Source organism: Mesoplodon mirus (genome assembly GCF_964341445.2).
Source record: "Mesoplodon mirus genome assembly, chromosome: 2".
Lineage (NCBI taxonomy): Eukaryota > Metazoa > Chordata > Mammalia > Artiodactyla > Ziphiidae > Mesoplodon > Mesoplodon mirus.
Genome location: NC_138977.1, coordinates 48,950,146 through 48,963,959, shown reverse-complemented (window position 1 = coordinate 48,963,959; position 13,814 = coordinate 48,950,146). Strand labels below are relative to the sequence as shown.

General features: G+C 36.7%; 1 protein-coding gene across 10 annotated transcripts in view; it reads right to left on the bottom strand.

The window, feature by feature from the left end:
• The window catches only part of ANKRD17 (ankyrin repeat domain 17), a 159,145-nt gene that overhangs the window by 25,314 nt on the left and 120,017 nt on the right, over positions 1–13,814 (bottom strand). For all 10 annotated transcript variants that reach the window (XM_082639938.1, XM_082639943.1, XM_082639940.1 and 7 more), the window contains 3 exons: positions 3,124–3,295; positions 1,537–1,984; positions 942–1,097 (listed from right to left, as the gene is read on the bottom strand). In XM_082639938.1, coding sequence (XP_082496064.1) covers positions 942–1,097; positions 1,537–1,984; positions 3,124–3,295 — 776 coding nt within the window. The remainder of the gene's footprint in view (positions 1–941; positions 1,098–1,536; positions 1,985–3,123; positions 3,296–13,814) is intronic.

Below are 13,814 nucleotides of genomic sequence, written 5' to 3'. Positions count from 1 at the left end.
CTTGATAATTCCTTTTTCCCTAAAGGACATAATAATCAGTCAGTGATCATTATTTTAAGTTAGTTAAGAATTTGCTTGCATACTACAATATAAAATACATGCAGGAAAACTGAATTCTCTTACTTTTGTACAGAGAGTATTCTGATGTTGTGATTTCAGTTAGTTCAAAAGAATGTGTGTGAGACAGAGAAAGAGATAAAGATAGAGATGGGGGTTGAGGGGAAGTGTTGGCCCAAAATAAGATAAAAAATGTACAGTACATCTTGAGATTAACAGTAATAAGCTTGGTTCACTACAGATTTTGTTTTAAAACAATCAAAAGTTTAATTTTTTGATGGAATTCTGGAGAGTTCCTTAAAATAGGTTATCAAAGATTTATAATGGATCACATCCTTTCTAGGTCTGTGGTATCTTACCACCTTTTAGTTTCTGGGATGTTGTTTTACTTTTTAATACATATTATTTAAAAATTCCAAGCAAAATATTTTAGTCCTAAAACCCGTGAAATAAAGGTATCCTATGATTTGAAGACAAGAATAGCTTAAAACCAATACTTAATTCATTCTCCAAATATTTACAAGTATGTAGTAGACACTACATATTGGGCTCTGAGGTTACAAAGCTGAACAAGACAATCTATCACCTTAAATAAATTAGCTCACTACCAAATACCAATACCTATGCGGGTCAAGCAGACACCACAATGATCTAACTTTTTATGTAAAATTTCTTAATTTTAAAAGTGTTAACATACACTTTTTTTTTTTCCATCTAAAATATAGTATAGGTTGTCTCTGTTGGCCAGATGCAGCCTTGGGCCACCAGTTTGTTTGCAACCTCTGGAAGAGTTAGGGGAATTTAACTGTAAGGTAAACTATGCTTCATTGTGAAATAGAGCACATATAAAAATGAGAAAAACAATCAAACAAATAATCAGTCACCTTCTTACAACTTCTTTCCATCCTTCTTCCCTCTTTTGTCCACGCTTAGGACTTGCTACTGTTAATTTCCCATTTGGAGAGGAAAGGGGAGATGGACCAGATTTTGTGCAAGTGGAGAGAGAATTACTGGTCACTTCACTGATAGTCTCTGACAATCTTTAACAGGGAGGAAAAACACATTAAATATAGAAGAGATGTAGAATTTTTAATGATAAAGGCAATCTACTACATGATTTTATTATTTTAAGAATACTATGATGAATAAATGAGAAATTTATTTTTCACTTTTTAATACTTAGCATAATATGAAGGGCCAATTTTAAGAAGATATTATCTAGAGGTCAAATTTAGCAGAACTGAAATACAATAATAATCCCTGAGAAACCATAATCAATACTTTTCATGGGTTAAGTTTAACAACCAAAATGAAGAAATTACACAGTAATTCTGAAATTCAAATGAAATCATGCCTTCTTTAGAACAAAGACAAACCCTTATTTTGTCAGTTGTTCATCTGCCTGCTTTACTAAAAAATTCAGCAACAAAGTGTTTCATAATGATACTATAAATCATGAAAATGAAAATTGGAACTAACTTTATTGAAGCTTTGCCAGAAACAGATTTTCTCTCCTCCTTTGGAAACGTAACCAGAACTGATGGCTGCTTCTTGCTGGTCACATTGGTGGTGACCATAGCAGGTGAATGATTGTCACTCTTTCGGCTGCTGTTGCTGTTACTACTTTCATCACTGCAACTGGAAATTCTCATGTTATCACTGTCTCCACTCTCGCTGGTACTGCTGCTCTTGGACTCTCCATTCACCTTCTCTGGCTGACTGTATGAGATTGGTAGTGGATCATCAAATATAATTTGAACATTTTCTGGAGTAATTTTATTTTTCCTGTTTTTCCTCTTTGAACTGGTTGTAGTTATGGTATTGTTTCTTTTACCATGGGAACCTGCCAAAGTGGTCCAGGTTGCAGATATACCTATGGTAGTAGTGGTTGTGGCACTTGGAGGCTCTGTCAAGACTTCAGGCTCATCTGTAGAAGTAGCAATACTGAATTAGCAAGTTCTAGCATTCTTGGCATATATTTAGCTTTAAGCACTCGACAAAAATAAACGCTGAATTTACTTTACTACTACTATTAGATACAAAGTTATCCGTCATTCCAGCATTCACTGGTAATGAGATGGATATGATTGATCTATTCTCTCTGTGCCTAAGTTCTAAACAACACATAGTAGGCAGTTACAAAAAATATTTCGGGGACACTTTGGGAAATATGAATATGTACCGTATATTACATATTATTACATAATTATTAAATTTCTTAAGTGTAATAATGTTATTGTGGTTATGTAAAATAATGTTCTTTTTCTGGGAAACACTGCTCAAGTATTTAGGGGTAATTTCGTATGATGTGTACAACATATATAAGACTATTCAAAAAAAGAGGAAAAAAGATAAACAAATGTGCCAAAATGTTATATGAATCTAGGTGACTTACACGTGTTCATTATACTAATCCTTAAACTTTTCTGTAGTTTGAAATTTTTCAAAATAAAAGGCTGGAGGAGGGGGAAATTAACACACACACACAGCATAAATATTTGGTGGTTTAATGACAATGGTTCTTTCCAACAATATCCTCATCTCAAATAATTTTTTAGTTAGAACCTAGTTAAAAATAATTCCCTCATTTAAGAAAAATCTGAATATGGCCTTGACTGTAGATGAAATTATGGAATTACTGTTAATTTTTTAAGGTATTATAAATGGTATTGCAATTATGTAAGCAAATGTCATTCCTTGGATGTGTGCTGATGTTTTATAGGTGCAATGTCAGATGTCTGCAATTTACTTTCAGACGGCTTAGGACAAAACTATGTATGTATATTTAGAGAAAAAGATAAAGCAAATATAGTAAAATGTTTATTTTTAAATTAGGTGAAGGGTATTTCATGTGTTTGTTTCATTATTCTTTCAACTTGTGTGTAGGTTTGAAATTCTTTATAATAAAAAGCTGGGAAGAAGTCAATAAGTGAAAATAGCATATAAATACTTTAGGCCTTAATAACGTAGAGATCTTTTTTCACCTGAAGTTACTGATATTTAAGGAAATATAATTTTGAGTAGAATGTATTACATGAAACAAATTAGATGGTTTAGAGAAAATACCTTCAACTTTATGCTTTTCTTTTTCTTGAGCAGCTTGGAGTTCAAAGTTTTCTTTATTTTTGGCTTCAATCTCTTCTAGTTTTCTTCTTTGTTCTTCTTTTTTCTTTCTTCTCTTCTCCTTTCTCTTTTCTCTTTTTGCAGCCAAAGCCAGCCTCCGGCTTTCTTCCCTTAACTGTTAAAGAATCAATAAAACAGAATTATAACACTGGAATTTACCTTGGAAAAAAGTTGTCACATAATGTCAGTTTGTTTTTTTTTTTTTTTTTTTTGTGGTACGCAGGCCTCTCACTGCTGTGGCCTCTCCTGTTGCGGAGCACAGGCTCCGGACACGCAGGCTCAGCAGCCATGGCTCACGGGCCCAGCCGCTCCACGGCACGTGGGATCTTCCCGGACCGGGGCACAAACCCATGTCCCCTGCATTGACAGGCGGACTCTCAACCACTGCGCCACTAGGGAAGCCCACATAATGTCATTTTATCATTAAGGGTACTGGGATACCATACAATTCAAAGTCATCTTAGTTCAATTCATTGTTTGATCAAGATCATACTCAAATCACTGTAAAGAGAAAATAATATTTTTAAATGTCAAGATCAAATTAATGATAAAAGACAACCTAATTTCAAAATGGATGAATGATAAAGATATACATAACTTCATAATCACTATGGAAATATAAATTAAAATAACAAGCTACCATGTTTTGTTCATTAATTTGGGAAAATTAAAAGATATCAGTTAGCAAAAGTTTGGGAAAATGAATTCTTCCCTACACTGCTGTCAGTATAAACATTAACATTTTTAGAAAGGTAATTTGAAAGCCTCCTGTGAAAATTACAAAGTGCTTATCCTAAGAATATATTCTATAAAATGACTACCTCTAGTTGAAAAATATAGGCTCAATACTTTCCATTGCAAAGTTGATTACAATAGTAGTAAATGGAAGCTTGGTAAATCCATGGGGTGGGGTCGGGGGTGGGGAGAAGTTAACAACAGTATACATTCACAGAATACTAAGCAGCCATTAAGAGTTATAAATGTACACCTAGGAAAATGCTCACAATTTACATCTGCTAGGGAAAAAAAGGCAAAGTGCAAACCAATGATCTCATTTATGGGGGGGCGGTGCTTTATGTGAATCTATCGAGGATACAAATCAAAGGCTTACTAGTGATTACCTCTAGAGCATGGGTTTGGACAAGAAGTAGCAGAAAGATGGTGACTTTCAATTTTACTTTATATAACTATACACTGTTTCTATTTGTTAAACTGGATACATATTACTTTCACAGTCAAAAAAACTAGGAATAAGTTTTAAAGTCCAATAACATCTCTTAATAAGCTACTTTAACTATTAAATTCTCCTCTTTGGCTCATAAAATGGTAAAATCATCTACAAACTCTTTTGTTTGCGTGTTCTCTAAATGACATTTTCAAAGTACACATTCCTTGATATAATCTAGCTTTCTATATATTTTATGTGTATTTTAAATATGTGTCAAAACAATGATACTCAGTTTATGGAAAATGTCACAATATCTTAACTACTGAAAGCAGCCCTTAAAGACAAACTTATAAGCCAAATCAGACTTATTTTTTTTGAGAAAAAGTCTGACTTTTTAAGTCTTTAGCTTTTGCTAGACACTCCTCCTCCCTTTTGAAATAATCCTTGTTGGGTGCCTAAAAGATTTTGCCCACCTTGGAAGTTTTCACACCCTGGGGCAATGCACCATAATTACATTCACTTGGGTAAGAGATATGACTTGTGTTTCTGAAAAGGTAAATAATTAAGGAGAATCTATAGAACACCAGATAACCTTCTCAAGCAGATGGATTTCAGGAAAGAACACAAATGGAAACTGGAGATATAAAAATTGTCTGCATAGTACCTACCCCCCAGAAATTTTTGCTGGTCTTCCAGAAGTACCCAAGTTTCCTCTGAAGACCAATAAAGGAGGAGCTTTTGACCTTTCCAAAGGACTGAGAAGAAAACAGTAATTGGTGACCTTCACACCCTAGTTCACTACAAGGAAGGAGTACTATCTGATTGGTGAGCTTGAAAGAAGGAACTGAGCGTGTATGACTCAGCTCATTCAGCCTTGCTTTAATGTAGCTAAGCTGCCTGTCCTCAGGAACAGTATACTTTCTATATCTTTGCCTGAGCTCCAGTGAGGGAGGCCTGGGGTTGATCTGTTTTGCTGACTTTCACGAAATAAATAGCTAAGCGTAAAGGGAAGAGGAGTAGAAAGGGGGGTGAAGGGTGTGCCAGAGAAACATTTTCAAAGCAACTGTGGCTACAGATAGATACTAAGCCTCTCCAATTTAGAATCAGGAATAATAAAACTGATATTTCATCTATATCACATCTGTATGGAAAAAAAGCCTTGAGAAAGGTACAGAAAATAGCTTTGGGGGGATAAAAATAACAAGTGAGGTTTAAGACTTTTGGCTCGGCCAGATGAATTATTAATTTTGCTTGATTTTTAAAATGTGTCCAGTGGTAAGAAGTAATTGTGATTGGTATTCAAGGGGGGGGGGGAAGAACTTTTAAAAATAGAAAAACTAGGGCTTCCCTGGTGGCGCAGTGGTTGAGAGTCCTCCTGCTGATGCAGGGGACACAGGTTCGAGCTCTGGTCCGGGAAGATCCCACATGCCGCGGAGTGGCTGGGCCCGTGAGCCATGGCCACTGAGACTGCGTGTCTGGAGCCTGTGCTCCGCAACGGGAGAGGCCACAACAGTGAGAGGCCTGCGTACCACAAAAAAAAAAAAAAAAAAAAGGAAGACCAAATGAGACTTTTAGAAAGACATATATCAGGCAGAAGAAGACAATCAGGAGAAAGCAGCTTCAATGGGGGAAGAGTTTCATAAAGGAAGGCAAATCAACATTGGTAAGTATCACAAAGTATCAGTAAGGACACAAGTATGAGATGTCTAATCTTATTCTGGATTTGGCAGTAAGATGCCATTGGTGACCTCTGCCATAGTTAGTTCACTGAATTAGTGGAGAAGTAAGCAAATGGTCCTGGATGGAGAATTACAAAGAAAAGTAAAAAAAAAAAAAAAAAAAAGAAAAGTAGAGTCAACAAGACATAGATTATTCCCTTAAAATATTTAGATAAGGAAACAAAATACTAAATTTGAGGTAAGGTTTCATTAGGATAGTTAACTTCATGAAGTTGGAGAAAGAGGGTAGGAGTTAATGAAACAGCAGGCACTAAAGTATGGGAGAGGTGGTAATAACTGATACAAGATCTGAAGGAGAAAAGATGAAAACAGAGTATTTAAACCGTGAGGCTTGAGTAAGTCTGGAGGTGCAGGTAAACAGAGTTAAAAATTCAGCCTACATTCTATATTTTCTCACAAGGCACATGCCCTAGACCTCATTTCACTTACTGGGGAACTGCTACATGTTTGTGAGCATATGTGGGGGAGGGTAGAGGTTTTGAAGAAAAAGAGTCAAATTGCAGAATAAATAACCTCATTGTGGAAAAGGAAAGAAAGGGCACTAGTCCAACTGATTTTTTCTTTTGGCTGCAGGGTCTTAGTTCCCCAACCCAGGCCCCAGCAGTAGTGAAAACACTGAGTCCTAATCACTGGACTGCCAGGGAATTCCCTAACTGGTGATTTCTAATTATAGAATCAGGAAACAAATTGATGTTTGAGAGTTAAGCTTTTTAAGATGAGAATTTAAGGATTTAGGGAAAGGCAGTCCAGACTAAAGAAATACCATGTGCAAATCTGTTTTCTTCTTTTTTTGGCCGCACCTCGAGCCACGTGGGATCTTAGCTCCCTGACCAGAGATAGAACCCACACCCCCTGCACTGGAAGCGCGGAGTCTTAACCACTGGACCGCCAGGGAAGTCCCCCATGTGCATATTTGGATACAGTTATGTGAATGAGATATGTGAGGAGTAGAAAACCATAGTGAGTGATGAGCCTAGAGAAGACAGGAAGAGCCAAATGTTTGAAATTTCCCACGCAGACAATGAAGACTGAAGGATTTCGAGTAAGGAGTAAAGGCAATCTTATCTGTGTATCAGAAACTATGGGAACTGGAAAAGTTACATTGGAATAAAGAAGGATTAAACTGAAGGCAAAAGATGACAGAGGCAAAGGTATTTATTTATAGACAGACTGTTAAGAAGCCTACTGCAATACTTCAGGCGAGAAGTGATAATTTAGGAGAGGATGGAACAGAAGACATAAAGAGACTGCCAAAGCTCAATTAAAGGTGATGATGATGATACTGATACCATTAATATTTAGGGGGTTAATATGTGCCAGATACTGGATTAAGTTAATTTACTACACTAACTTATTTGATGGATATAGAGAATGCGGAGCAAAGATAATTGAGAATCTGAAAACGACATCAAGATTTCAATTATTTCTGAATAATCAGTAGTGGTATCAATAACAGAAAAAGAGATCAAGGAGTACAGGGGAAGGGAAGGGCAGGATCCAGCGAAAATTTTTTGATAACTATGTACTAAGCATGGTTCTAGTCTCTTAGGACTAAGCAGCAGACAAAATATCCCTGCCCTCATGAAGCTTACATTTAGTTGCTGGGGGAGGCACACAGATAGCAAACATAATACATTATATAGTTTTTAAAAAATGTGTTAAGTACAATGTAAAACAGGAATACTGGAACAGAGGAAGAGAAGTGTGTATATGGGGACGTATAGGGGAACATGAAGGTGAAGTTGAAGTAAACATTTAAAAGATTTGAAGTATAGCAGGCAAAGAGAACAGTCAGTATATAAGCTGTATGTTCAAGTAGGCCTGGAATGTTTAAGTAGGTCAGTCTGGTTGAGAATAATAGAAAATGACTTTCAGAGAGCATATCGGGAGACTTCATCACCTAAGGTCCCACGGGGCATTTTAAAGACTTTTAATCTTTTACTCTGAGGGAAATGGCACTGTAGGGTTTTGAGCAAAAGAGTGATTTAACTGATATAGAGGATCACTCTAAGTGTTAAATAGAGAACAGACTGCAGAGCAATGATGGAATCAGGGAGACCAGTTAAATGACTACTGTGGAAATACAGGTAAAAGATGATATTAATGACTTGAATCAGGGTGAGAAGTGATAAATAGTGACTAGGATCCTAGATATAGTTCTAAGGCAAAGGTAACTAGATTTTCCAACACAATGGAGGACAGAGAGAAACCAAGCATGATATCAATATCTTTAGCTGAGCAATTACAAGACAGAGTTGTGGGTTTGGAGTGGGCAAAGATCAGAAGTTCACATTTGAACATAAGTATGAGATGTCTAATTAGGTATCCAAAAGGACATGTTGAGTAACTAGCTAAATATAAGAGACTGGAATGTAGGGAAGAGGTCTGGGCTAAAGATATAAATTTGGGATCAGCTAGTATATATTTAAAGGTAAGAAGCAGGATGAGATGACCAGTGGATAAAGAAGATCATGTAATAAGCTAAATGACTTGCCAACTAAGAGGAGAGAAGAGGAGGAACTAGAGATACAGAAGGAACATTCAGAAAGATAAGAGAAAAACCAAGAGTGTGTAGTGTAAAGGAGGCCAAATAAATAGAGTATGTCAGGTGTTATTAGGCTTAGTAAGATAAGGATAGAGAAGTAATCACTGGATTTAGCTAGTGAGAGTCCCCAAAGACCGTAAAGGCATAGCTTTGGTGGAGCTGTAGGAGTGAGAGCCTGGTAGGAGTAGATTCAAGACAAAAAAGAATTGGAATACCCAAAATAGACAAGTTTTGCTGCAAATGGGAGCAGAAATGGACTTGTAGCTGAAAATGGGGGGGGGGTACGTGTTGGAAAAATCAAAAGTTTTTTTTAAGATTGGACAAAGAAGCTTATATGATGATGAGGATGATCCAGGAGAGGGGGGAAAATGATATAGAAGAAAAGAAAACTGACACAACAATGTTTTTGAGTAAGGGATGGCAGACAGAAAATATGTAGTTCACAAATGGAGGGATTGGTTACAACAAGTTTATCTAGTAATTGGTAGGAAATATATGGGTACAGGGCTTGGTGGGTTGGGAAGATGGGGTAGGGGAAGTCTCTGGCAGTCTTCTTCTGGTGCTTCAGTTTTCTTACTGAAGTAGCATGCAAGGTCATCAACTGAGGTTGAAGAAGAGGATGTACCAGAAGTCACAGGATAAAGGAGAAAGAAATAATGGTCTAGAAGAGTGGGAGAGTAAATTAAACTAGGGAAATATATACTATGACTACTGGACAGCATTAAAGGGTTCACTGTCACACATTTAAAGTAAAATTAGTCATCAAGGTTGAATGCTTTTTTTCCTTAGACACCTTTAATTACTAGGTTTCAGTTAAGAATAAGGAGAAAGAAAAGAGTAAGGCCAGTGAAGGGTGGTACGATAAATGGATCCTACAATTTATTGGTAGACAGAATGTTTTTAGGATTGCTGGAGGTAGAATTCTAGAGGGAGTAAAGCTGAAAAGACAAGAGGTGATAATCAGAGAATGAAATGTATGAAACTGAGATTGTGAGGTGGGCATATTAATAGCTTCAGTGGTGGCAAAAAACCCAACTGAAAACATCTATTAGGAATATTTTAAAAATATACCATACATAGCTCTCTAAAAGATTATGAAAGTTTACAAAGAGAAAAAACAATAAGTGATAAAGTAGAGGGGTAAAACATTAAAAATGCAGACCAATAATACCCACTATGGAATCTAACAGCCCCAAACATAACCTAGTTGTTAATGTCCTAAGAGAACAAGCAATTAACTGCCAGAGTATTCCACAGTTAGACCAGATGAACTGCTCTAGAGCATGGACTCTTCCACATAGTGTTTGCTGCATAAGGATAAGGGAATCTCATAAATATAATGAGCAGTATTCTCAGCAGCAAGTTTTACAAACCTATTAACCAACATTTTCAAATTAGAAAGGTTGATCAAAGGAGCATCTTTTTTTTTTTCTTTTTGCGTTACGCGGGCCTCTCACTGTTGTGGCCTCTCCCGTTGCGGAGCACAGGCTCTGGACGCGCAAGCTCAGCGGCCATGGCCCACGGGCCTAGCTGCTCCGCGGCATGTGGGATCTTCCCAGACCAGGGCACGAACCCGTGTCCCCTGCATCGGCAGGCGGACTCTCAACCACTGCGCCACCAGGGAAGCCCCCAAAGGAGCATTTTTACACAAGCAGTAAGTTACCCATGCAGAACATCCAAGTTAAACCAGACAAGACCACTCCAATGATATTTCTAAATCAGAAATGGTGGAGCCAGAACGTACTGAGCCTCAAAAGGCAAAACGGTGTATTTTTCCAGATGTAAATCATACACAAAAAATAGTGAACCAAACCCTAACACATCTCAATCTGATAATTTTTCAAATAGAAATAGAAAGGGGCTGGAGTTCAGGAAAGAACAGTCTCGTCCACAGTCTAGAATTCTATCTATGTACCATCCCCATTCAAAACTGTTTATAAAGTATCAGTGCATGCAGAAGAATTTGCATCTAATTAATTTTTGATTAATAATTAATACTGGAAAATAGGGCTTCCCTGGTGGCACAGTGGTTGAGAGTCCGCCTACTGATGCAGGGGACACGGGTTCGTGCTCCGGTCTGGGAGGATCCCACATGCTGCGGAGCAGCTGGACCTGTGAGCTATGGCCACTGAGCCTGCACGTCCGGAGCCTGTGCTCCGCAACGGGAGAGGCCACAACAGTGAGAGGCCCGCGTACTGCAAAAAACAAACAAACAAAAAAAACGGGAAAATATGCAATGACATTGAAAGAAATTCCTTTTGAATTGCTTTAAATCTGAGGGTCTGAAAGCATGAACATCTAGGTTAAGAAAGACTGGCAAGAATTCAAGGAAAAAAAACACTTACGTACTGCTGATGATAGTAGGAAAATATTCTGAAAGTATCAAATTTAAAATATACCGACCCAAGTGAAGAAACTTAATCCATAAAAATAAAAGCACCAAAATATAAAGAAACATGTATAATGATGTTTATTGCAACATTATTTGTAGTGACAAAACTGGAAACAAACCTACCATGGAATATATTATGCAGTTATAAATCACTATCAGTTGACAATATTCTTCATTTATTGAGAGGGGGAAAAGCAAGTATTAGAGTAATATGTTCACATGATTCTAATTTTTAAAAAGTACAGTTTTCATATACATGGATATTTATTTGTTCAACAAATGTTTACTAACATGCTAGGCACCATTTTGTAGTTCATACAATCTAGTGGTAGAGAGAGACAAACAAGATAACTAAGTAAAATACAGTATTTAGAATATTAGAACATGAAAATAAAGAAGGGAAGAAGAGTAGGAAGAATGTGAAAGGGAGACTAAAATATGAGGCAAGTGAAGTGACATTCAAGGCAGAAGGCACAGCAAGAGCAAAAAGGATGGTCATTATGGAAAGAGCAAAGTGACCAAGAGAAAGTAGTAAAATAACATCAGACAGGTGTAAGAAGTGGTGTGAGTGGGCAGAACATGTAAGGTCTTAAAAGGTTTTAAAGGTCAGAAGTGAGGACTTTTAGTTAATTACCATACCAGGTTTTGAACTTTAGTTACCTTACAATGATGGCGTATGCTTTTCTTTTAGTTATCTTTGCATAGTTCACAGTTTAAACTGAACACATTATTGTAATAAAGAAAAAAGAAAATAAATCACTGAAGTTGATTGAGAATAGACATGCACAATAGGACATTCCTAAAAGCTGCTTCTTGACTTTGTGATCCACAGGCATGCAGTAAATCTCTAAATGTATTTCATGTAACGTATAAACAAAGGTATGAAACAATTAAAGATTTTATTTAAAAACAGATATCTATGTCTCAGCTATAGAAAGGATGCCTTCTAAGATTTATAAAAATGCAAAAAGATACAATATTATGAAATAACTTACTTAGCGATTGTAACATCTAAAAATGAGAGAGTATGCAAAAACAGGATATTATAATATTATAAGGAGAAAGCACTAAAAGGTAGGTTGACTTCAATTAAGGGAGGAGAGGAAAGCAGGGAATTTAGAATAAAAAAGGTGGATTTAAATCTTAGTCTAGCTTCGGCAAGTTACTTAACTTCCCATAGATTCAGTTTCTCCATCTGTAATATGAGGGTAATAATATTTCTTACAGAGAAGACTCAAATGATACATATTCTGTCATACAACTTGGCCCTATTATATTGCCTGGTATTTAGTGAACATTAAATAAATATTTGATGAAACTGAATATTAAAAATAGGTAAAGTAATAGTTACAATAATTATAACCATATCTGTTCTCAATGTGTTCATATTCAATTAAAACTTCAAAGTGGCCAAAAAAGCTAATTTTCATTTGATCAGAATCTAAACTAGAAAGTTTTTAAAATGAAGAACCTCTGGGGCTTCCCTGGTGGCGCAGTGGTTGAGAGTCCGCCTGCCGATGCAGGCGACACGGGTTCATGCCCCGGTCCAGGAAGATCCCACATGCCGCGGAGCAGCTGGGCCCGTAAGCCATGGCCACTGAGCCTGCACGTCCGGAGCCTGTGCTCCGCAACGGGAGAGGCCACAACAGTGAGAGGCCCATGTACCACAAAAAAAAAAAGAACTCTGATTTTAAATATATTTTTCAGAAAATAATAGTGTATTTTCACATTGACTTTAGAACAAAATGTTTAAAATAATTCATACTTTCTTTATGTGAGATGAAATATATAGCTTAACAAAGTCAGTAAGTCTAATTAAAAAGAATGGACCTGACTCAAATGAAAAATGTTATATATACAATTGACCTGTGAACAACACTGTGCAGGGCCCACTTTATGTGGATTCTTTAAAATGAATAAGTATTACAGTACTACATAATCTGTGGTTGGTTGAAATCCATGGACTTGAAACTGCAGATATGGAGGGCCCAAGTGTAAAGTTACACATTGCTTTTCAACTGCATGGGGGGGTGCCCCAGCCCCCACTATCACTGCATATCCTTAAAATCTAAAAAGTATATGTTAAATTTCATAGCATTTTTAACCTTTTTAAAAAAGATGAAATATGGCAGAATATATATTCCATAATATTCAATACCAACCAATTCTTTTCCTACTATTACATTCTAGACTACAGTTATTGATAGGAACAGAGAGTAAAGAAGCAGTTATGGGACTGCCCAAACTGTACATTGTTTGGAGTGTTTTACTCCCCATGGGAATAAATGGGAATGATACTGTAGTGTGCCTGAAAGAGAAAAATACAAGAGAAATCATCCATTTAAAAAGGTACGCATTAAGGGGCAGGAAAGGAATAAAGACGCAGACGTAGAGAATGGACTTGAGGACCCAGGGAGGGGGAAAGGTAAGCTGGGACAAAGTGGGAGAGTGGCATGGACTTATATATACTAACAAATGTAAAATAGATAGCTAGTGGGAAGCAGCCGCATAGCACAGGGAGATCAGCTCCATTGCTTTGTGACCACCTAGAGGGGTGGGTGGGATAGGGAGGGTGGGAGGGAGACGCAAGAGGGAGGAGATATGGGGATATATGTATATGTATAGCTGATTCACTTTGTTATAAACACACTATTATATAACACACTATTGTAAAGCATATAAACACACCATTGTAAAGCAATTATACTCTAATAAAGATGTTAAAAAAATAATAGATATACAATAAATTCCATGCATTTAAATTGTACAATTTTATAAAAATAAAATAAA